This window comes from Panthera onca, chromosome D4 (assembly GCF_046562875.1).
Source record: "Panthera onca isolate mPanOnc1 chromosome D4, mPanOnc1 haplotype 2, whole genome shotgun sequence".
In the NCBI taxonomy this organism is placed as follows: Eukaryota; Metazoa; Chordata; class Mammalia; order Carnivora; family Felidae; genus Panthera; species Panthera onca.
The window spans coordinates 67,019,005-67,044,607 of record NC_138351.1 but is presented as its reverse complement, the minus strand read 5'-3'; the positions used below and the strand labels follow the sequence as shown (position 1 = coordinate 67,044,607).

Below are 25,603 nucleotides of genomic sequence, written 5' to 3'. Positions count from 1 at the left end.
CTACTGTTTATCCTAAATATACAGATGGTAGCTTCAGAGCACCAAGGGTGATGACCACTGTTTATCTTACTCATACTCTTCACTTATTTTTGTTTTTGTTTTTTTCTGAGTTCATTATTTTTTGAGTTCATTCACAGTTATGCCATTTTTTTTTTAATTTTTTTTTTTAACGTTTATTTATTTTTGGGACAGAGAGAGACAGAGCATGAATGGGGGAGGGGCAGAGAGAGAGGGAGACACAGAATCGGAAGCAGGCTCCAGGCTCTGAGCCATCAGCCCAGAGCCCGACGCGGGGCTCGAACTCATGGACCGCGAGATCATGACCTGAGCTGAAGTCGGACGCTTAACCGACTGAGCCCCCCAGGCGCCCCCACAGTTATGCCATTTTTAAAAAGTTTTATTCCTGTTGATATTTGTGAATGATTTTATTTAGCTATAAGCTTGTAAAACATACAAGTTTGTGCTCTGCTTTTTTTCACTTACTATTGTATGTTTAATAGTGTCTGTGTTTCATAGATGTGGTGACTGCACAATATATTGTCCAGTAGATGTACCATAATTTAATCATTTCCCATTGCTGTGCAGCTAAGTTGTTTCCAGTATTTTGTAATTGCAATGCTTCAGTGGCTGAATAACTTCATGTGTACAGCTTTTTGATATTTTAAATTTAGTTCTGTAGGGTGAATTTGTAGGAATATTACTTGGTGAAAGGGGATACTCATATTGCTTTTCCAGAGGGCTCAAACTGATTTGTATTTTCATCTGTATTATTTTATAAACATCAGTTCATTCTCTTACTCAATGAACATTTTTTAGGTCTTTCTTGGTGGCAGGCTTAGTGAGAAGAAAGTGATAGTGGGGGAGAAACTCTTTTTTAAATAGGGTCCCTCCTGTGCCATGTTCTGATGAAGGCACTGAGTACCTGGGGAACTCCAAGGGGGGGCTTTCAACTTCGATGGTAGAAGAGAGTGAATGTCATTTGAAATCTTGGAGATTTCAATGTGTGTTGCTTCTTTGGGATTATTTAGAGAAATACTAGGAAGATTAGCCACATCTTCGGTCTTGGAGACCCCACACTGACATGTGCTTTCTTCCAAAAGACTCATTTGTCTTTTCTTTCCCCCTTAGTGTGCTATCAAATAGTGTAAACTATTCTTTATGGATATATGGTAACAGTGGATTTTTGTTCCATTTGAGAAGTAATACATATACATTATGGAAAATTTAGGAAACACAGGATAGTTTTTTATTTTTAAAATGGAAAAAAATTTTATGTTTTTAAACTTTATTTGGAGAGAGAAAGAGATGGTATGCTAGTGTGCACGTGCAGGGGAGGGGCAGAGAGAGAGGGAGAGAAAGAATCCCAAGCAGGCTCCATGCTGTCAGGGCACAGCCTGATGTAGGGCTTGACCCCACAAACCTTGAGATCATGACCCCGAACCATGAGATCATGACCCCAGCTGACATCAAGAGTCGGACATTCAACCAACTGAGCCCCAGCCCCAGCACTGAAAAGTATTTTGAAAAGTCACCCATGTTCTTATCACCCCAAGATAGCCACTGTTATCATCTTTGTATTTCCTTCCAAAAAGAAGATTTAAAAAGAGTTTAGTAGGTAACCATAACAAAGGTCTCTGGAAATTAAAAATGTGTTATTTAAAATACCAAAATCCAACAACAAATGACAGCAGGAACAGAGAGGTTTTATTAATTATGATGTGTTCACAGTATGGAATATCAAAGTGGCCATTAAGATCCATATTTTAAGAGAATATTTTATGTCATAGAAGACATCCATTATGATGTTAAATAAAAAAGCAAAAATATAAAATTGCTTTATAAATATAAAATATGCTGTATAATGTCAGTTTTGTAGAGAAAAATATTCATGTATACATAGAAATGGCAAAAAAGGGGCGCCTGGGTGGCGCAGTCGGTTAAGCGTCCGACTTCAGCCAGGTCACGATCTCACGGTCCGTGAGTTCGAGCCCCGCGTCAGGCTCTGGGCTGATGGCTCGGAGCCTGGAGCCTGTTTCCGATTCTGTGTCTCCCTCTCTCTCTGCCCCTCCCCCATTCATGCTCTGTCTCTCTCTGTCCCAAAAATAAATAAACGTTGAAAAAAAAAAAATTAAAAAAAAAAAAAAGAAATGGCAAAAAATATTAACAGAAAGCCTTTGTTAGCTCAGTTTACTAGGGATTATCTTTGGGAAGTAGGATTAAGGGTGATTTGTGTTTACTTTTTTCTACTTTTCTGGATTTTTTTTTTGAGAGAGAGAGAGAGAGAGAGCGAATATGAATGGAGTAGGGGTGAAGGGTGAGGAAGAGAGAAAGCATCCCAAGCAGGTTCCATGCCCAGCGTGGAGCCCTGTACTAGGCTTCATCTTATGACTCTGGGATCATGACCTGAGCCAAAATCATGAGTCAGATGCTCAACTGACTGAGCCACCCAGGCACCCCCTTGATTTTTTTAATTTCAAATTTTTCACAATGAAAATATATGTACTTAAAGATCAAGAAAAAAAAATCTGTTTAAAAAAAGAAGGGAGGATTTTAGGTCAGTGTTCTCTTGGCTTTATGGCTCTGCAGCCACAGTTGTAATTACTCTTAACCACAAGGCCCTGTGACTCTTCTGGGCTCTTTGGTGTTCATCCTAATTAGAACGTTAGATTCTAGAAATGAAGGGAATAAAAGAGGTGAGAGTCTTTGCGTGAGCACCCCCAGTTCAGTTGAATCATGTCTAATGATTTCCATACTGTCTCTAGACTTATTTATCCCCTGGTAACTCACTGAGGCAGGGTTTTCCTTTAGAGACACCATATTGTTTTCACCAGTGGATCATGCTTACTTGTAAGTTTACTGATCTAACCCACTGGAGAAGATGGTACCCAGACCTTGATGGATGGGGAAGAAGAACTTTGCACTTTTCCCAGCTTTCCAGTCCTGGAGGCACACAGTTCAATATGGAACTCTGTGTGATTTTCCATTGTGCTTTGGAGACCTTTCTCAGCCCAATGGGGGACAACTTTGTGTGCATACAAAGGAGCAGAGATGGTGTGTTTAGCACAGCAGGCTGCCTGGCTTTCTCCTTTCAACAAATGGTCCTTACCTACCTGACACTGTCCCAGGGCTGGGAATGCAAAGCTGACGGGAGTGTTTGCCTTCAGGGGGTGCTCATATTGTGGTGAGGAGGCCAGTGATAGATGATTTCAGGGGCTGGAGGAAAAGGCTCTGGGAGGAATATGCACCAGTTACTATTATAGGAGAAGGGCTTCTAAGCTCAGTCTGAGATTTTAGTAAAGGAAATGATGCCTGAATAAGTCTGTCTTGAAGAACGAATAGTAAGTAGTGAACCAGATGAAGCAGGATAGGAAGCATTTTCCTTTCTTGAGGAGAACACAGAGGTATGGAGTAATAGGTTACGACATGAGAACTGTAGACAATTCAGTGTTGTTAAAGCCTGGAGAGTGGTAGGAGAGGCTGGAGATTTGATCAGTTGTTTAATTAACTTTGCTGTGGATTTCCCAAAGCCAAAGAGCATTAGGCATCCATGTTATTTTTTAAATTCACAGCACTCTGTCTTGTTTCCCCCCTCAGTGTCAGCTGTTGCTGGAAGTGGCCTGGCCCCTATTTATCTTCCTGATCCTGATCTCTGTTCGGCTGAGCTACCCACCCTATGAACAACATGAATGTAAGTATCTGAGCATCCTGCCTGAGACTCCCCTGGCAAACGAAATCCAGGTAGTGGACACAGGCTACATTTGACCTGTCCCAAGATGCTATCTTTAGGAAATACCACACATGATTTGGAACAGAAAAGCTTCTAATTTTTTGATAAGGCGTGAACTCAGGAAACCATTTTCAGTCTTAGCGAATGGTGATAACAGTAATTATAATAATAGCCAACATCTGTTTCATCCATTTTAGATCATGAAAGTAAAATAACCTTACCCATAAGTCAGAAAGTGGTGATTAAAAAAGCCTCCTGGGGCAGTGCCTTAACTCAACTGTCATCTGGACCCTGCCAGTTTTTTTCATATGCATTACGTCTTTACTGCACAATTTGCAAATCATGGAAACATATAATTTTAAGCAGCATTTATATAGAACTGCTCAGATTGACTAATATTCTTTTGTGTGATTGTCATAACAACCTTGTATGATAGACTCCTCATTGTTATCTATTGCTTTCATTTCTTGGTAAGTAAATTGAGGCTCCAAAAAGTGCAGGGACTTGCCCAAGGTCACATATCCCATAAGTAACAGGTGAAATTAAGATCAGATCATCAGACTCCCAATCATGTGTTTGGATGGTGGCCTTTAAAACAGCGTAGAAAATATAGTAATGGCTAAGAACACAAGCTCTAGATGTCAAGTTACTTGGGTTTGAATCCTGGTTTCAATACTAGGCATATCACCTGGGGCAAGTGACTTAGCCTCTCTGTACCTAAGAGAATGACAGCACCTACCCCTTGTGGTTGTTGTGTTGTTCTGCAATCACCGTCTTTGTCTCCTGGCTAGGCGTGCTGGATGGACTGACTGCAGAAATGCCCCCGTCTAAAGGGTCAATATTTATGTGGGAGGTTTAACTGGGATCTTTGTTCCATTGCTTCCATGACTTTTCCTACCATTAACCAGCTCCACTCACATCCTGTCAGCTCTACAGGCTTGCAGGATACTGTTCCTCTGGGAAGAGATGGGGTTAGGGTCACCTTTTAATTGTGTTCTTGGTCTGGTCCCATCCGTCTCACAGCACATAATGACAGTTATTTACCTGCTAATTTGCTAGCGCATATTATACCTATTGAAGTTAAAAAAACAAAAACATGAAACCCACAAAACCTCAAGAACATTCTACCAAATGTCATTTTTCTGATCTCACCAAAAAAGAAAAGAGCATAAAATGAAATCTACGCTCAATTTGTGGGCCAGGGAGGTAATTCTGCTTTTTCTTTTGGTGCCCTGAAGTTTAGTGAATGAATGCATGTTTGATTTTATTGAATCATTACCCTAAGCTTCACTGAAGTACACATTTTAGGGAAAACTCCGCTTTTTCATCTGCTAGGCTATAATCTCTCAGGAATGATCACAAACAGGCAAGATGGTGTAGTAGAAATCACGCAGACCTTGGCATCAGACAAATTGGGGTTTGTTTGGATCCTTGCTACACTACTTGCTGAGATTGTGCTCTTGGACAAGTTGTGAAATCTTAACCCAGAGCCCTCTGGATGTAGACTATAGATTCTCAGAAATGTGAAGTTCCTATTCTTACAGAAGGCAGGTGAGACTTTAATCCCCCTTTGTGTACTTCTTGCAACCTTACCTCCTGCTCTCACCACCTTCTAGGGACATAGCCAGAAGAACAGAGAGCTCAGATAAAGCTTGCAGAAGTGTCTTTCTCTGGGAATAAAGGATTGGTGTATAACTGTTCCCCATAAATCTTCCCCGATTTGGTCAAGAGCCATTAAGGTCGTAATCACTTCTGTGGGCCCTGGGAGTCCATTATGCTATTTGATTGTCCTCCTGTGTACCCAGTGCCAAGTCCCCATCCTGTTCCCCCACCCCCCCCTCCCCCCCACATTGGGGGATACAACCTATAGGAAAGGGTCTTTGCTTTACTCCACAAGGATCAGTCTAAAATAACTTCGCCTTCCATTGCCCTGTGTTGCATGGACCAACATTACCCTGTCTTTGGTGCCAAGTATCTCCAGGAGGTTAAAGAGGAGAATCCCTTGATTCTTCGAGCATTTGGTTGGGTTACATAAATTTCATCTGCATGAAGAGCAGCTGACTTAGGCAAGGGACCTTGTTTGGTTTTCCTTGAACTATTAACAGGGAGATAAGGAGGTTAACTGAGTAAATGTTCAACAGGCCAGAGTCCCTGTAGAGGTTGGCCACAGTGATCAGATCTTGTCACATCCTTGCTTTGGATGTTGCCTCTCTGGTTGGACTATGGATGGAAGAAAAAGGAAGAAGGACCCCAATATTGAAATTGCAAAGGGTAGCAAACTCCTGGTTATAGTTTACCTTCTGGGTAGACTTTGTTAGCACATTTGTATGAAAAGAGTAAGATGAGTAAAACAGGATTCCTGCTTTGGAGGATGGTGGTAGCTGTGAGGTGGAGAGGCTGTTCCTGGCTGGACAGTAGCAGAGTGAGTACTATTGTAGGCGCACAACCACAGTGCCTCAGTAATCCTGACAGGCTCACTCATTGAGCCTTTACCCTGTGCCAGGCGCTCTGATACATGCTTTGCCTGTAAGAATGCATGCAATACTCACCACAGCTCTGTGAAGTAGATTGTATTTTTATCACCATTTTACAGATCAGGAAACCGAGGCAGGAGTTCGGTGACTTGGCTGAAGTTGCTACTTAGCAAGTTTTGGGGACTAGATGTGAAACCCAGTTAGTCTAACCTCAAAATCTGTAAAGCTACATAGTTCTTCATCACCTAGAGCCACTGTTTTTTTTTTTTTTTTTTATGTTTATTTATTTATTTTTGGAGAGAGAGAGATGTGTGTGCATTCAGGGCAGGGACATAGAGGGGGAGAGAAAATCTCAAGCACAATCCGAGCTGTCTGTGCAGAGCCTGATGTAGGGCTTGATCCCACGACCCTGAAATCATAACCTGAGCCAAAATCAAGAGTTGGACACTTAGCTGACTGAGCTACTCAGGTGCTTTGAGCCATTGTTTTTAATGGCCATTAACTCTTTTAGGATCACAGATAATCCAGAGAATATGATGAAAGCTGGAGCCATGGCCTTTCTGTCCAAACCACACATGCTTGGTTCTCACGTTAAAAGCTCCTGGTTCCAGGATTCATTTATCTTGATCCTCGTAAGGGGCACCTGTAGCTGACAACCTCACACGATCTGTGCCTTTGACACATGGGACCAGTCCCAGACTCCCCAGTCATGCTGTTTGTAAGAAGTGCCTCCATAATGAAGGGAAAGAAGAGTGAAGGGGTGACCTATGGGATGGGGCTCAGTGTTTTGATAAGCGACAGAACAGCAATGACAACAAATATAGCTTCACAGATGATATCTGATCCCAAGTCAGCATGGTTATTAGGTGCCTTTGAGGAGCTTGTGAGCTGGCAGAGGAGGAGAAACTGAGGTGTTTGGCCAGCAGAGGACAGTACCTCAGGAATAAGGGAAGGAACATGGATCAGGATCACGGACGTGTGGGTTCCACTCCTAGTCCTGCCCACTGTCTCCTTGAGCATTCTTCACCTGACACTTCATCTGGCTGTGGTTTCCTTAGAGCATGAAGGAACTGGCTAATAAGGTCATTCCCAGGGCCCCTCCACATCTCTGAAAGGTAAGGCAGGAGGTGGAAGGTCGAATAATGATGGCCAAGTGCTTGCTACACATCAGGCACTTTTTGTATATGGTCTTCCTCTACTACTGTCGTCACTTCCCCAGGACTGGGGCCTTGAATCCCATTCCCCAGGTGATGTCAAGTAGATTAAGAACTACTATCTGATGCCAAGTTTCTGACTCAGGGTAGGATGTGTCCAGAGGTGGCTGGTCTCTGTGATGTGGGTAATGGGACAGACAGAATTGGGATGAAGCAATATATGGGTGGAACCAAAAGAGATAAAGGTTCCTATCAAGTCCCGGAATCACTTCAAGAATTAATGTTTCTCTTTGTGTTTTTCTTCTTGATTTCATAGGCCACTTTCCAAACAAAGCCATGCCCTCTGCAGGAACGCTTCCTTGGGTTCAGGGGATTATCTGTAATGCCAATAACCCTTGTTTCCGTTATCCGACTCCTGGTGAGGCCCCTGGAGTTGTTGGAAACTTTAACAAATCCATGTAAGTACTATATCAGGTTTTCTTTCCAAACTTGTCAGTTAATACTTTTTCTTCCTTTCTCAACCTCCAGAGAATTTTGAATGGTTGAATTTGAGTGAAGTTGCTTTTGTAAAGGTTTGAAGAATGAGGGCTGGGAGGATTGCCACCAGGATTTAAGACTATGGGGACCTTACTTTGGTGCATTTTAGGAGTAACAGTATGTAGCTAAGAGTCATGTGGTTGGGGGCCATATTTCTAGAAACTGGTCAATAAGTAGGGAAGGGGAGACATAGCAGAGTTCTGTCCATTAATTATCCTACTCATTTAGCAAAACTTCTTGTGCATCTGAAATGGCTGCTCTCGGAGCTGGGGGAGGTGGTGCAGAGGTGAGCATGGGAGGGGGCCTGCCCTCAAGGAGCTCATGGCTAAGGATCAGAGAATTTGGTCCTCTGCTTCCAGATCCGCTCTTACTCTGTCACTGCCCTGTCATACTGCAGTGTCCCTATGTCTGCAGGTCTTTCTCTTCCCCGGGTATGAGCTCCCTGACAGCCAGGATGTTGCTTCCTTTGCTCTTGTATCCCTGGCTCCCGGCTTCAATATTGGACATAGTATGGACTTGATAAGTGTTTGTGAAGTGAGGAAGATTGAAGATTGAAGATTCTTGGAATGCACAGAACCGTGGCATGAGTTGGAGCGGACAAAGGACTCTACGAGATGTATTAGGACAGTTCTGAGGAAGCAGCAGTTGGGGCAGGCAGGGCCACATTACAGTGTTCATGGACCTCAGGCTTTGTAGCTTTCATGGACCCCCTTTTATAACTGTGTTGGTAAAAAAAATGAATATAATCTAGGTTGAATTCATCATCATATATATTCATTTGAATTTCTGAATTTCATTTTTTATTCTGATTTTAAAAGAAATGAAAGAATTTTGTGGACCCCTAAGAATATTCTGGGCCATAGGCACTGTGTCTACTGTGTCTCATGGATAAGTTGGCCCTGGATGTGTGTGTGTGTGTGTAAGGGAGGGCTTCCTGGAGAGGAGGCACATGGGCTGGGCCTTGCAGGGTGATAAGATTTGGTTGTGTGCACACACGGAAGAGCGTGTAGGGCAAAGGATTGTGCCAGGTGGGCGGGAGCACGGGGTATTCATGGAGCTGGGGTGGGAAGTGGTAGGAGGGGACCGGAGCTGGCCCACAGGAGACCTGGCAGCCAGGCTGGGGCATGCTTTCCTGGCAGGTACTTTCCTCAAGCCAGAGTGGCAGCTGGTCTAACTGGGGCTTTTCTTCTTTTCTTGCACCTCCTACAGTGTGTCTCGCCTGTTCTCAGATGCTCAGCGGCTTCTTTTATACAGTCAGAAAGACACCAGCATGAAGGACATGCACCAAGTTCTAAGGACATTACAGCAGATTGAGAATTACAACTCAAGTAAGCACAAAGCCTTCTGTGTGTTGGTTCATAATTGGAAATTGACCTGCACGGGGGTGAGATGGCAGCCCGGATGGCCTGGCACTTGTTCCTTTTAGCTCTTTCCTGGGGAGCTTTCTTCCTCAGTGGCTGGGCCATAAGACCTCTCTGCAGGAGGTGTTTGAGAAGAAACGAGGCCGACTGTGAATTTGCTGGCCTCCTCCTGGGGACAGAGGAAAAATCCCCAGAGAGGAATGGCACAGGCCCAGCATTAGGACAATTGGGGGGTGCAGGTTGCTGCCAAGTTCATTTTTTTGGGGTTGCGCGTATGGTTGCTGCAAATGGGCACATTTATAGACAGGGGATAATTACATGCGTATAAGAGCGGTTAGAGTTGCAGCTTGGTATGGATAGGTGAAAGTTAAGCCTTTATTTCTAAAAGGGAAATGCAGCTCATCTTCCCCCTGGTCATTCGGTTTAGTCTGATGGGCATTTGAAGTCTGATTTTAAAGAGTGGTCTTTATCTGCGATCTGGTGAGTACCTGGGTAGTTTCTCGCCTGCCACTGAGGAAGTGTCTGAGGAGCAGGTGGTTTGCTGCATCAGGGATCGGCTGCATGAGTCAGAGTCACGGAGCAGCCTTCCAGGCAGGCAGTGGCCGGCCAAGGGGCGGGGGGGGGGGGTGGGGTGCGGGGGTAGCGGTCTCCGGAGTGCAGGCAGTCCCGGTGCACACAGTCTGTAGACAGTTGCAAAGCAATAATGAAGCCGACCGAGAGTCGGTCTGCTTTCTATCATCACCCTGTGGTTCTAAACAATGTTGGTCATACGTTATTACTCCCCATCATGGGCCACTTGTTGCCACTGCTCCATCCGAGACAGTACTTTGTACTGACTTTGGTGTTTTGGGAGGGCTGGGGAGGGTCAGCTTCTGCTGAAAAGCCTCCCAGTTTGTGACCCACTTGGCAAAAGAAGAAATGGTGTAAAGTGCTAGAATTTCAACCAGCCTTGGAGCGTTTTCTTGGGAAGACAGAACCATGCTTTCGCTGGGCAAGAGAAGAGGCAGTGAGCAGTGTGGGAACTGATGACACACGGAGTCGTGTGTGGGTGGCATGGAGCAGGTGTTGCTTCCCCTCAAGAGAGGCGTGGCTGTGCTGAGCCGCCTGGGTCGGCTGCGAGGGGCTCCTGGCTGACCACTCCGTGCTGTGTGGCCTGGCCATCCTCTTGCCCTGTAGGCCCCTAACCCTGCACACATGTGTCTGTCCCAGCACCAATCGTAGTCACAGCCACCAAAGTCTCAGTCCTTTCTGATCTGGAGGGTCCCTGTCTGGTGGACCGGAGGATAGCTAGGGTTATTTCTCCTACTACAGAGAGACCGTGTAGGATATATTATTTTGCAGCTTTGTGACTTTGTAAATAAGTCATTTAGGCCCTTTTAGGCCACTCTCCTCCTCTGTAAAATGGGGACAATAGGAGAACTTATCTCGTAGGATTGTTGTGGGGAATAACATGTGATTGCTTGAAAACAGCACCTGGCACATAGAAAACACTTTGTGAATATGAGCTAGCATTATTTTGAAGTGGTGACCTCTTGGGCAAACCACTTAAAACCCCTCTGAGCCTTGATTTCTCCAGCTATAAAATAACGGGTAGCTTGCAACGTAAAATGTCAAACCTAACACAGTGTCTGGCACAGTAGTAGATGTGTAATAACTGGGAGCCAGTGTTACTCGTAGGTGTCAGTGAGGCATTTCTGAGCACCTGGCCTCTCTCTTCTGCCTTTCAACTTCATGGCTGGAGAAACAGACTTACTGATGGGGCTGAGTTGTTAAGCAGAGTTTCAGATCTTAGTGGAAGCTTCGTTAGATACAGAACCATTTTTCTTTTTGAGCAGCTGGAGACATGAATTAGGGTGGAGAAGAGAAGACAAACCTATGTCCAAAAAACGTTCTGTGCAAAGCTCTGAAGAGAGAGGGTTTCCTGTGATTTTGATTATATCATTCCAGTGCTTATTACCCATCTCTCCATTCACTGGTCCATTCCTTTTTCTGTGCTGCAGCTACTTAAATTGTTTCCACCTTTCTTTGCCTGGCTTGCATTCCTGACCTGGGCCTCAGAATGGAGGGAAATGCACAGGGATGGCGTTTCTTCCTAGGCGAAATCAGTAACTTTTTGCCAAATTCGAATAGCACTGTAGATTTCAGAGAGAATCCGAGCCTGGGGTATGTCCACGTACATCCTGACTGAGAGCCCTGTGTTTATCTGCAATGAGAGCCCTACTCACAGTATGATGGGCTTAGTTAGCCCTCTTATCCTGCCATTGGCGGGATTGGACAGACCCTTGGTCTGGAGTCTTGCCCTCATCAACCTTCTCTGCTCCACACCTACTTCCTGAATGGGACCTACCTCTCACATGGCAGCTCACTTTGGGTATTGATAGCTCTAATTAGCAGAAAATATTCACTACTCCCACTATACCTTCCAGACAGTGGGGCTAATTCCATTTCCCTTGAAATATTTAAAGACAGCTCTTGTGGTTTTTTTCCCCGTTTCTTCCTGAAGTCTTTGATTTTTTTTCGAGGCTAAATGTCCTTCATTCCTCTTCTGGATTGTTTTTTCTGCTCCTATTTCTGCCTCTCCTTTGGTTGTGTTTCAGTGTGTGTATGCCCTCCTTGAAGTTTATCAGAAATCACAGCAGTATTCCAGCGCAGAGTAGAAGGGGATTTTTGCCTCCCTTGTTCTGAGCAGCTATATTTCTGTTAATGCAATATGAGATTGCATTAGACTTTTTGGCATCCACGTCACACTGTTGAGTTCTGTTCCATGTGCAATCAACCAAAATTACAGTCTTTTAAATACACAGTATTGCAAATTACTTGTTCTCCATTTCTTAATCATGCTGTTGGTCTTTTGAACCGAGAGGGAAAATAATCTGTCTCTTTTTTATTTTACATTTTTTAATTCCCTATGTCATTTTGTCCTACCCAAACCATTTTAGATTCTGATTTTGCCATGTGTACATTTGCTGCTTCTTACTGTTGCCTGTCATGTAGGAATTTGATAAATAGCTCTCTTTGTTCTCGTCCAAGACATTAATAACTATAAACCAAGGCTTGAGGTTTGGATCAGTCCACTGGAGACTAATAGCCCCTTTGGACACTATCGCTCAGGCTCTTAGGGATTCACCAGCCTATGGTGTCGTCTGTGCTGGACTCCTGCTCCTGTGATCTAATTGAAGGACTTGTTATTTACTTCAGCTTGTATCTGCTAGATTCATTGAACTATCCACAGTTAATTTGTGTTTATGGGGGTCTCTACTCAGATACTACCTCCTATTCCCATGGTTTCCTGGGCTAGAGAGTGTGATTTCACTTCTACTTATTGGATTAGACCTTAGAGGTCTTTTAGTTCATTTATAGATAAATGGGTTGACTGATTCAATCATTCAGCCAATATTTATTGAACGTAGTATGTACCAACCACTGTGCTAAGTGCTGGGACACAGAGATGTACAAAACAAATATGGCCTCTGTTCATATGGAACTTCCAGAAAATAATCTGACTTAGAAGGGGGAGGAACTTTTCCAAGTTTGCATAGCCACCAGGTTAATCTAGGAATGGAACACAGCTAAATGTGTGCTGCTCCATGAAATTCTGTTTCTACAGAATTCTCTTTCTTGTGCTGTTCCAATAATCTTTCAACTAAAAAGGCCTCTAATTTTCAGAATTAAATCATAGACAAGTCTAATTATTCTTGAAACCATCCTAATGAGAAACCCATGTAGGAAGCCTTACAGAGGGTCCCCACCCTGTTTCCTCATCACTGGAACTTGTTGGACATTTTATTATTTTCTTCCTAAACCTATAACCACACAGGGTAAGCAGTGGTTAAATTAATGTTTGGGAGTCCATATGAGGAACATTCATCCTTCCTAAGTCCCTATCATGACTGCAACCCAACGGAAATATAAAAATTGAACAAATTCTCAGGAACTCTACAAGAAATGACAGATTTATATTCTGTCTCTGTGAGATGCAGACTGGCAAAGATTAGTGTTTCTCTCGATGACTTTTGTGTAGTATTTGAGATTATTTCAATGGCAGACAGATGACAACTTTTAATTTTAACCCATATCAAATTGCAACTTCATGGGAATTATTGCATAGAAGGATGTAAACTAGAGAAAATTAATTTAAAGAATACATAGTTTTATGTGCATGTGGTAAAACTTGTGAGAGCAGTTTGTAAATGATGGAAAATTGGAAAATGCTGGTGTAAGAGAAAGAGTTTGGGGCTTTGGATTAAGATTTGTTTGGGGAACAAATTCAGATTCTCCCCTTCGTTATCTGTGAATGTTGGGCATATTTAGATTATCTCTGACCCTCCGTTTACCTAGAACATAGAGATTAGCTACCCCAAGGGTCATTGAGCATCAAATCAGATGACATCTGTGGATGGTCAATGGTGGAGGCACAGCACATAGTTGACACACAATAAATCTGATTTGGTTCATTTCCCCTTCTGCTCCTGGCTGACTGTTTGGCTTCACCAATTTGTTCGACCTCTCTGGGCCTCACCTTTCCTTGCCTTGAAATTGGGACTTTGGCAAAACAGCCTGAAAATGTTTCATCTTAGAAACTTGGTCAGTACTTGGATAGGGGGATCACCTGGGAGTACCCAGTGATGTGGACTATTCCCTAGACTGTAGTTCTTGAGGGCAGGACTGGGCCTTGTTCATGACTCTCCCCCACGTATTAGCACAGTAGCAGACACATGGCAAGCCATCAGTGGACCTTTGGAGAATAAAAGTGAGAGAAAATACCTGCCTTTTCTCCTTCACAGAGTATTTTGAGGGTCAAGTGAGAGTACTTTGAAAAGTGTAAAATCCCAGCACATGTGATTTTCAAGTTGATTCCCTTATGTGAACCCAAGTCAACTGGGCTGTAAATAATAATGATAGAAGTTCTTAAGACAGTTTCGGGTCTCTTTTTTCCACAAGGTTTACCTTCCGGAACTTTACAGGAAGTGCTCCCATGAACCTGGGAGACTGGAAGTAGATTTACTGAGAAGCTAAAGAAGTTTCACTTTCTAGCCCCCTGTCAAGGACTTGGTAGGAGTCTTAGCAATCAAAAATTGTCAAAGTAGGATTTTTAAAAAAAGATTATTTTTCATAAAGAGAGTCCCCCCCAAAGTGTGTCAGCTTCAGGCCTCACAAACCTGCATCTGCTCTTGTCAGAGGCTCTGGGGGGGCAGGAAGAACTGCCACCTTCCTCAACCTCCTCCTTGGTGCCTGCCCTCAGGCTCTGTCACCACTCCAGTCCACCTGCCCCTCTTTGGTGAATCTGCCATGTTCAGATGGGGTGACTAGTACATTGGCCAGAGCCAAGGCCTCCCCAGTGGGGCTGGTGCTGCTCAGATCAGGATTGGTCTGGAGAAGATGTTTGCTCTGTTCTGTCTTTACTGCTTATTTCCCTTTCAGCTATTTAAATGCGTTGCTTAGTCCTACCCACCAGGCTTACTAGCCAGCTTCCTGCTGAACATTTCTGCTCAGGCATCATCTTTGCCCCAATGCCGGAATGTTCACTGTTGACTCTCCTTCATCTCTAGATGGCACCGTGAGGCCAGGCTCCTCTTGACTTTGTTCCATATACAGGATCAGGACTTCCTGCTTGGCTGGAAGTTGGGAAATGCACATCCTGGGGCTGAGGTTTCTTGCCCTCCTGAGTGGACCATCCTCACATCCCCTATAAGAAGTTCCCAACTCCTCTATTTTCACAGTTAGCTAGGCTCTTGTCCACTGCCATATCCCATGACTTCTCCCTCAGCCTCACCATTGCTCATGCTGCTCCAGGACAATTCCTGTACCTGTGGAGGTACTGTGGAGGTTCTCTCTCTTTATCTGCTATGGCCTGGCCAGATGGACAAGGCTGTGGGTAGGTTCTGTGGTGGCTGGATGCCCCAGTCTCCCCTGCCTAAGGGATTCAACAACTTCCATCCTTTGCCAAGATCTTAGCTCTCCAGGTGTCAAGCCCAGTCTTACATTACAGCCACCATAATGCTCTTTAACAGAAAAGCTCAGTAGGTCCTCTGTGGGACTTCAGAAGATTATTTTCTGGACCTGCTTCATGAATTAGGCCAGGCCAGTAGGTGGGACAGTTGAGAGATGGCTTTCAAGCTGTATGTAGGGCTGGCAAGTTACACATTTCTGTGGATGCCATGTACACCAGAGTCCACGTGAGTGGTACTCCTCTGAGAAGTATGCTCCCTGGAGTTGGGTAGAGCCTACATGGCTCTTTCTATGGCCTGGGGTACCATCTCAGCATCTCCCAATGCAGGCCTCCGGTGGCCCCTGATTCAGAGACTTCTGCAATGCCTTCTGTCTAGAATGTAGAGCCCTCTGAAGCTTATGAAAACTTTTCCAGGAAAGGACAAGGAAGAACTTTGGGCATTTTGTCACTGGGCTGGAGATGTCCCTTTGGAGGACATGCCGCATCATTGAGATCAAGGGTTGGAAAGGGGGGGGTGGCGGTCAGGGCAGCAATACATGCATCCCAACATCTTGACTTGTGTCTTTAGCTTCTCCATCCCTTCAGCTAGATTTTTGTATGTCAGTGGCATGGCTATTACTTTCTGTATATTCATGGTACAGATCTGGTTTGTTGGACTTTCTCGTGTGGCTCTGTAAGACTTTTGTAAGTCCTGAGGGTTATGCTGGATTTTACTTAAGGAAAAGGGCCATAACTTTCTTACTGTTGGATTTACTGGTAATGCTGAGAACTCACTATGTGGACCTTTGATTCTGCTTTGATCTTTGAAAGTCAAGAAGACAGGATCCCCCAGAGGGCAGGGTGGACTTTGGTCACATGGCAAGGTAGTTGGCTGTTGCAGGGAGTTGAGGAAGAAGATATAAAATCGTCATTTTATAAAAACCCGCTGGGCAGTATAATTTAGCACCAAGAGAACACTGGGCAGCCAGGCTGACTTGGTCTCCAAATCCTGGCTCTTCTGATTATCTGCTCTGTGACCTTGGATAATCCCATAACAGCTCTGGCTCAGTTTCCTCAAAATGGAGATACGAATCAGCTAATATGGGTAAAGCATTCAGTGCAGTGGTTGGCACCTACGAGGCACCAGGCTTAGACTTTAGTTCACTGCATTTTCACAACCATCATGTGAGATTAGGAATTTTGTTCCTCGTTATGTGCAAGAAGGAGCTGAAGTTCAGAGAGGCTAAGTAACTTACACAAAGAAGCATATCTGGCAAGGGGAGGAAAGGGGCTGGAACTTCAGTCATTCATACTCTGCCATTACTGCATCCTAAAGAGAGCAGCCCAGGGGAGCCAGAAACTTTCCCAAGGTCACAGGATACTGGGCGTGGATGGGCCTGGATCAACAAGGAGACAAGAGGGCTTCTGAGAGAAGTGTCAGACTTCCTCCACTTCCCGGCTTCATGGGGAACAGGCATGGGTGGAATGTTCCCCAAGGCCCATCTACAAAGAACATCCCGTGACTCACCGTCATTTCTCCTTCCCTGCCTGAACCATTTGGACAGCCACTGAAGTTGAGGCTACAGCCCCAAACTTTGCTTTCTGTCCCTTTGTGCGCCCCCCCCTCACCCCCGTGAGTCATGTTGTTGGGAGATCTGATGACATATGTTGACACATATGTCATCAGACTGGAAATTCCTTGAAATCTTTGCGTGATTGCAATTCACGTTCTGCATGCACTTGTCAAAAGTCCTGATCTGGGGCCTTGGGTTTCATATTTTGAAATCTTTCCAATCTAATACGAGAACGTTTTCCCAGAGCTGTCATGGCCAGGCTGTGTCCCAGAGCCCAGGGCGCTAGTTTCCATCCAGGGTAGCGGCCTGGCCCCAGCAAGGCTGTAATCAGGTGGATGCAGTGCTGTACTGCTATGTTGAAATATTACTTGAACTAAATCGAATCAAAGGTCAGCTTTACCAGACAAGAATAGAAAACACAATTACGCTCAATTACAGGACATCGTGTACCCCGTAACGTCAGCCTGCCTTTAAAAAGTTGGATTGTTAGCATCAAGAACAGTGTTTCATGTGTCTTGCTTTTCCAGTATATGATTTATTTACCCCGTGGGAGGCAGGTAGCAATTGGGGAGTCCAACGTGCTTCTAGTTAAAAGCTTTCTATTTCTTGCCTTCTCATCACTGTTGTGTTGAGGCACAAAAGGCAATCTTGGAGTGGCACCTTGTCCACCAGATGAAGTTGCACCAAGTCATGATGCCATTTTACATTTTAATAAATTGTTACATTCAAGGCTTACAGTGGCATTAGCGGATTGGTTTTATCATCTCCATTTTATTAACGAGGCAACTGGGGCTCAAAAGGGATAGGTCTGTTGCCTAAGATCACAGAAGAAAGCTGTAAATTGAATCTGGGTCTGTTTGACCCCAAGGCTTAGCATCTCTCCACCGTACCATGCTGCCATGTTGCCTTATTCCAATACCAGGAAGCATGGGTGGCATCATCATCTTTTGATGCCAAAAATGTAATGAAGTGATTTTAAAGAGTAAAGTGATTCATTGTGATTCCCCATAAAGTAGAAAGAGCCAAAGCTTTTAAGCCAGAGTTGATTGAATTCAGATTTACCACTTGCTTGCTTTGTGATCCTGAGCAGGATCTCAAGGGTCACAAAGGGGCTATTTCCACATTTGATAAACAGGAATACTACATTTCTTGTAAGCTTTATTTAGGGATTCTAGAAAATAACACATACATTGTATCCGATGCTTGGTAAATGCTAATTGCCTTCCTCTGCCTAGAAATCACTACTTTGTCCCTTAATATATTTTATTCATTTTAAAAATAAGGGAAAACTAAGGTATTTATACTATCATATAACAGTTATTCCTTAGTTTATGCATTGTATTAACAATTATTCCTTAGTTCAGCCCTGGAAGGAATCCCTTCTCCGACTCTGTCTCCTCATCTTCCTTTCCTTTCCTGTGTCCCTAGGCCTCTCGGGGTCCTGTGGCCAATTCTGATCCCATGCCACGTGGTGTTAGGAGTGTCTGGTCGCATTTTCAGTTGGAGACCAGTCATCAGTGAGGACTTAATGCCTCAAACTCTTTTCTTTCTTCCCAGCTCTTTTTCTCTCCACTCTTCCTATTTGGTTCAGTCTTTCCTGTTTCTGGACTCTGGGCTTTTTCATACTTTTGGCTTCTTTCCTTCTCATTGTTCTTTGCCTTTTCTGGGCACCTTCTCCCACCTTCCCACCTCCCTGACCTTCACAAAGCATTCTACACGCAGAGTGCCTTCAGCTAATTTCTTGCTTTGTCTAATACTGGCTGCTGGTCTCTTCCTCGCTTTCTCTTCACGTGAAGAGTTCATGTGGGCCAATGTTACCTCCTCGGTTACCTTTCATTTCACATTACCTTCATTTCCTGCTGGACTTTCAAAGCCAGCCTACTGTGCCCACTGCCTCACTGCATCAGGAGTGCTCCTGGCCAGTGTTAACACATCACCCTTTCCCCCGGGGGCCACAGTCTCTACTAGTTCTTTTTCTTTTTTAATGTTTATGTATTTTTGAGAGAGAGAGAGAGAGAGAGAGAGAGAGAGAGAGAGGCAAAGGATCCAAAGTGGGCTCTTTGTGGATGGCAGAGAGCCCGATGTGTGACTCGAACTCCCAAACTGTGAGATCATGACTTGAGCCAAGTCAGATGCTCAACCGACCGAGCCACCCAGGTGTCCCTCTACTGGTTCCTTGGGGATCTGGTTACCATTCAGGTTCTTATCAGCTGACATCAGTCCTCATTTCAGGGACTGCCAACAGCCCACCCTGCCTGCTTCTCAGGAAGACATGGGTGTGCCGCTGCCTTAGTAGAGGTCTCTCTCCACCCCCTGGTTTCAGTGATGACTGACTGTGGAGTTGCAGAGAGGGCTGGAGGCTCACAAGTCTGCTCATCTGATCCTTTCTCCCTCCCCTCTTGGAAGGCAAGGACAGGGACCATGTCTTTATATAGGATCTCTTTTGTTATAGGCTCCTGCCTTCAAGAGACACTGAGAAATACTGCTCCTTTGAACCACAGCACTAGTGTTTTGGGTTCAGTAGCCATTTAGTCGTTTGTTGAACTAATGCAAGTTAACCCTACGTGTAAAATACTTTAAGAAATATGTGGTTCCTAAACTTAGAGCACTCCCACTGGTCTCAGGAGAAGACTCTGGCTTCCCCAGTACTTGCCTCAAAGGGTTCAGGGAGCATAACCCTAAATATTCTGGTTTCTCTTGGGACCCCTTCACATAATTGTTGTCCATGACTTTATTGGCCTTTATTTTGAACTTGTTTAAAATAACCCAGACTCCTAGTAAAGGTAAACTTCTGTTTATAGAACAGTGGAGGCTCAGAGAGCTTAAGTAACCTCTCCAAGGCCACATGACTGGAAAATTCTGAAACTGAGGTTTGAACCAGGTTGGCCAGACTCTAGAACCTGAAACTCTTTGGGTACATCTTCGTATCCCCTCAGCAAGCCCTTACTGTAAGGAGGAAAACTTTCCCTGGGTTGGGAACCCCAGGACCAGATGCATGGCAGAGAGGTTCTGAAGCTATATATATAAACACACACATACACCCTAAGCTCCCGGCATCCTCTCACCTGCCCTAAGGGATCACCTAGGCAGCGGCCAGTCACAGTGCCTTGCTTCCCTGTCCAGAGCCCCAAAATTCCCAGAGAAGCTCTGGTCTTCCCAGAGAAGGAGGGCCCAGCCATCTCTAGGATGCAGGCAATAGCAATCCTTAGAGAAGTAGAGACCTAACATCAGGAAAACAAAACAAAACCCTAACAACAAAAAGCACCTGAGTGTGCTTGTTACCAGCCCTTTTGTAGCAAAGAGATTTTCTCAAGGTTTTGTATGGCTGGACAAGCTTCGGCTTTACTCAGAGGAGTAAAGCCACTAGTTAGAATTTGACCTGGTCCCCTCCAGCCCACTGCCCATTTGACAGGGTGAGGGCTGGAGACCCTCCTGGGGTCCTTTTAAGAAGAGTATCTGAGCTTTGGATGCTGACGGATCTCTTTCTGGACTTCTTTTTTTCATTTGCCTCCTCCACCCACTTCTCAAGCAGCTGATTGCTGTGGTTCCTTTTCATGTTGAACAAAAGAGACTACAGGGATCTTGAAACTTGAGCTGGGGACTGGAGGGTACTGACCGAGAGTAACCCCAGCCAGCTCTGCTGAAGGCTTCCCTCCTCCGCCTTCCTGCCCGCCCCGCCTTCCTTGCCCTTCCCGGTCCTCAGCTGCTCTCAGTCAGCCCGGAGAGAAGCAGAAGAAACACATAGTGTCATGAAAGCATCTTGCCGTGTGCGGGGCCTCTCCCCTGGCTGCCATGGAAGTGTTTCCTAAGCTTGGTCAGCGAGGCCTGGCCCAGAGGATTGGCAAGAAACTGAGGATTCTGTTCTGTTCTTCCTCAGCCTACAAACACACACTTCACTTGTTTTGTTATTTAGACTCCAAACTCCTGAATTGGGTTTTTTGTCTTTGTTTTTGTTTTTGTTTCTTCTTTCTTTTGCCCTGACTTTTTGCATCTAAAGCAAAGCTCTTGGGAAATGGACAGGCCACTGTTTGCTCCTTCAGGCACAACCAAGGGGGCTGAGTTCAGTGGATGGAGTATTTTAGTTCATATTGGAGGCATTGCAGTAGGAAAGTTCTCCTGGCCTCCGGTGGGTAGTGACTCTTGGTCTTCTCTGTGGGCAGCAGAGGCTCATGTTGAATTTAGTGACGAGTCCAGCTCTGTGATGACTGTGTTCTGTGACAGCATGCACATCCTCTTAGTTATCTAACTCTTTTCCTCTGAAAGAGTACTTTCACATTCTTGATCTCTGTTTTTGTGACAACCTGTGAATGTTATTAGCTCCATTTTATATCTAAGGAAACTGAGATCCAGAGAGATTAAGAAAAGGGGAAAAGTGAAGTTCATGGCTGCACACTGAGGAGAGAGCAAAGCTGGGACTTGAATTCAGATCTTCTGGTGCCTCCCCTGTACTGGGCACTGCTGTGCTTTGAAACAGCAGAGTCCTGGCTCTCAAGGCTCTGGCTCTATTCTTCTGGCAAGAAAGATGGGTGCCCAGACAACTGTAGCTCGGTCTGAGTGCTGCTTGAGGGAAACACAGGAGGCCAACAGAGCACAGAGGACAGCTACCTAATCCAGCTTGAGGTGGGAAAGTCAGGGCAGGCTTCCTGGAGGAGATGACTCATGGGCCAAGTCATAAAAAAAAGGGTAGGAGTTAGCTAGGACAAGGGGAAGAAGGACTGTTTCATACATCTGACTTTCTCCATATTCTTGGCTTCTCCACTCATTTTCTTGCCAACTACAGAATGGAAAAAACTGAGACCAGAGGTACAAAGCCACCTCACTCCTGTCTCCCACTACATGCCTTCCTCCCCTCTCTCCCATTCTACTCCCCAAATCTTAGGTTTTGAGAAATCTCCTCTATGTTTATCTGCTTGTCGATTTATTTATTCATTGAAAAACATTTATTTAGAACCTGTAAGTACATAGCACTATGGCTACAGGGTGTCCTGGCCCCTGCCATGATGAGAGATCTCACTTGCCACAACCTCAAAAGAGATTTTTGGCCCTCTGTCGTTTTCCAGAATTTGGCTTCAGCCAGACTCTTCCCCGCTGCCTCAAGCACTTGCAGACAAGTCTCATCTTGGTCAAACACTTGCATGAACTGCCTTACTCTGGCTTTCTCATTCCTCCTTCTGCTTCATTGACATGTCTCTTCATCTCCCTTATCAGCCTTGAAAATTCCTTGAGGGCAAGGACCGTGTCCTTACCTTCTCCCTATACTTCACTAGAGTACACTGGTAAAGTCAGGTGAAAAAAAAAAAAAACACCTTTTCAATAATCACAAAATTATTACCATTTATTATTCACTGTTCATGCTTTACCTGTGAATACCTCCAATCCTCATATCTTGGAAAGGTGGTGATAATGTTATCCTTACCTCTTAGGGAAGAAAAGTTGGTCTCAGGAAGGCAAAATGCATTTCTCAAAGGCACAGTCAATCAACAGCAGAGTCCAGCATCAAAATTAGGTTTTTCTGGCCTCACATCCCTGATCTTTCTACCACTCCATTGTTTCTCAGACTCAGCTAGAATTGCCTGGAGAGCTGTATAAAATTCTGATACTTGGGTGTTGGCTCCAAAAGTTCTGAGTAGATGTTGGGGGGTTGTAGCCTAGGCATTGGGATTTTTGTAACGCTACCTATTTGTTTCTAATCAGAGCCAAAGTTGAGAACCAGTGCACCGTACTACATTGCTTTTCTTTGTCCACACTGGTTGTAGCTGTTGGTGGTGGTGGTGTGTGAATCTGAGTCTCCATGTGTGGTACGCATGTGACTGGAATGCGAGTTCTCTGTAGCCAGGGATCTTTGGCCTTCCCTGCTGCTCCCTGACCCAGCGACCTCACCACCCTGTGCACGTGCACTACCAAGGGTTGTTGACTATTTAATTGGCCTCTTGGTTCTTCTGTCTCATCCAGGGGATTCACTGATAGATCACATCCAGCTGTTGCCATTCGCAGAGCCTGTTGACATAACAGAAGAGTCTTATAAACATACTTGCTGGTCTCAAGAGTGTTGCTCATGACCTAGACCCATTGCAAGTGCAGCCTAGGTCAGCCTCCCACACTTTAGCAACCCTCTTCTGGAGGGAGGAGGCTGTTGTGAAGTTCCCTAGCATAGTGTCCACGTCCTGCTCTGGCTTTTCACGCTCAGGAGGAATTTGTGGTTCATGAAGTCAGTGAGGGTCAGCTCATGTGTATACTCTGCTTTATACAGGGCTCAGAGATGTCTTTTTTTTTTTTTAACCCCTGTTTTATAAGTAAGGCAGTGGAGACGCAGCTTAGGTGAGATACCCTGGCAAATAAATGGATACAGAGCCCAGGTTTTCTGACCCCCATTGTGGTGTTTTCCCCATTGTTCCACAATGGTCAGTGTCTGGCTTTTCATGCCAGGCTTCAATTGAAGCTACTAGCTTTCTTACCTTCTTTCTCGTTTATCCCTACCACAGGGGTAAACACCTGGGTGTTACTTTGTGTCACTGGGAATATTAAGATAGGGGTCCTGATTACTCCTGGGGTGTAGCCTGAGAATTGTCCTGATATCTCTGGGCCCTTCTTGGATCTGCTCAACTGAAAGGAAATCTGTGATGCTGCTCAAATACTTTTGGAATCTTCCCAGCCCTAATCCCACCTCCTATTATTTCTTATCCAGCCATCCTTTTTTTGTAATGACCAGTAGTTCTTTGCCAGGCTCTGATCTGGGCACAGGGATACAGAAATAAAACACATATTCTGAGGGCACATGGCTGGCTCAGTCAGTACAGCACATGACTCTTGTGAGTTCGAGCCCTACATTGAGTGTAGAGCTTGCTTAAAAAGCAACAACACATATTCTGTATACCAGTGGAGATAATATGCAAATAAAGCAACATTCCTTAAGGTATGGTCCCCAGACTCCCTACATTAGAAGTACAAGGAATGCTTATTAAAATGGAGATTCTCAGGTCCCACTGTAGATCCATTATTTCAGGATCTCTAGGAATTGGGCCCAGGAAACTGCATTTTAGTATGCTTCCTAAGTGAATCTGAGGTGCTCTGAGGTTTGTCAACTATAGGAATGAGCCCTGTGGTAACAGTATAGTGTCATATGTGATGGGGAGCACCAGGCAGGTGCACCTGTGGAAGCAGCAGGCTGGTTGCCGTTTGCAGGAGCACCTGGTCTGAGGAGGGACACTAGCTGGGCAAAGAACAGCCTCTTGAATGTGTCACGAGGAATAAATAGGCATTAGCTGGTCAGGTGTAACCGGACAGTCATTTCTCTAGAGATGGGAAGATGTGAATCATGCTTAACTTATCGTTTCTAGAACTCTAAATTATTAAAGTTTGCTTAAGAACAGACCTGGATCTGGCAGCAATGATGAGAGTCTGGTTGAGCTTTTGTGCCCTCCTCCTGCTTTATCTCATGACCTCCTTCAGCAACCAGTATTAAGCTTCACATTGTAGTCCCATTTGCAGATCACACCTGTTTTGCTTCAGTTAAATGATTGGGTTTGCAAGGTTTGCCCTCTAGAGGTCTGTTAGTGCCTGGGCCTGTGGGCTGCAGTCTGCGAATGAGCATTGCTTAGTCACGTGGTTGTGATGAGCTGGTTTTCTCTTTATTGAAAGAAGTTGGGTTATTAAGAAGGTGGGGCAGAAGAAGTGGACAAATGAAACAGGGGAGGGAAAACTGTACCATTTCAGAGTCAGGAGGGTCCCACCAAACATCTGGTTAGAAAACTCTCATTCTGGAGATAAAAAAGCCTGAGTGTCAGAAAGATGATTTCAAGTACCCAAATGATACCACCAGGCACAGCTTCCAACTCCAGGGACTAAACTTGAGGATTTCTCCGGCCAGTGCCTTTTCTGCTTTAATTACCAGACTGTACCTGGAAGGTTTATTATTTAAAAGGATTTTTTTTTTTTAACGTTTTATTTATTTTTGAGACAGAGAGAGACAGAGCATGAACGGCGCAGGGGCAGAGAGAGAGGGAGACACAGAATCGGAAGCAGGCTCCAGGCTCTGAGCCATCAGCCCAGAGCCCGACGCGGGGCTCGAACTCACGGACCACGAGATCGTGACGCGGGCTGAAGTCGGACGCCCAACCGACTGAGCTACCCAGGCGCCCCTAAAAGGATTTTTTTTATGAAACCCCGTACCAATCCAGTCATATAGTAGGGTGAATTTTTAAATATATGCTGTGTTTTCCTAAAGCCTGGCAGACATGGGTTTTGGAGCTCTGTATCATTTGTTACACAGTTGGAATTAAAATGAGACCACATCTGTGAAAGTGCTTTGATATGCGTATTGCTTCACACCAGCGGCTCTCAAAGTGTGGGGCCCAGACCTGCAGTATCCACATCACCTGGAAGCTCAAGGGAAATGTGAATTCTCTGGCCTCATCCCGGGCTGGCTGAATCAGAAACTCTGGGGGTGGTGTGGGGACCGGTAATCTGTTTTAACAAGACCTCAGGTGATTCTGATGCCCACTCAAGTTTAGGAACAACTCTCCTGCAACAAGAGAAAATCAGCCCCTGGGGCTTGTGGGACTAAGGCTTTAAGTATCTCCGATTTGTAGCTGAGATGGCATTGGGGAGACGGGAGCAGGGGTGTTAGTTTCACAAATTTCAGATGGGTCAGGCGAGATCATCTAAAGGGTTTGGTTTTTTCCCTCGAAAAGCAAGGAAAAGCTACGTGAGTGTGTGGAGCACTGTGGTGCTTTTGAGGGTAGGAGCACACGCTGACTGTGGTTCTACACATCTTCAGAAGACATTCTTTTCATCTCTCCTGTAAAGCAAAGCTCCCTGAACGTCATTTCTCTGTATGCTTAAGCCAGA

The 25,603-nt window shown here is 44.9% G+C and overlaps 1 protein-coding gene across 3 annotated transcripts in view; it reads left to right on the top strand.

Moving 5' to 3' along the window:
- The window catches only part of ABCA1 (ATP binding cassette subfamily A member 1), a 133,462-nt gene that overhangs the window by 27,845 nt on the left and 80,014 nt on the right, over nt 1-25,603 (top strand). For all 3 annotated transcript variants that reach the window (XM_078436624.2, XM_078436623.2, XM_078436625.2), the window contains exons 3-5: nt 3,595-3,688; nt 7,672-7,813; nt 9,102-9,220. In XM_078436624.2, coding sequence (XP_078292750.1) covers nt 3,595-3,688; nt 7,672-7,813; nt 9,102-9,220 — 355 coding nt within the window. The remainder of the gene's footprint in view (nt 1-3,594; nt 3,689-7,671; nt 7,814-9,101; nt 9,221-25,603) is intronic.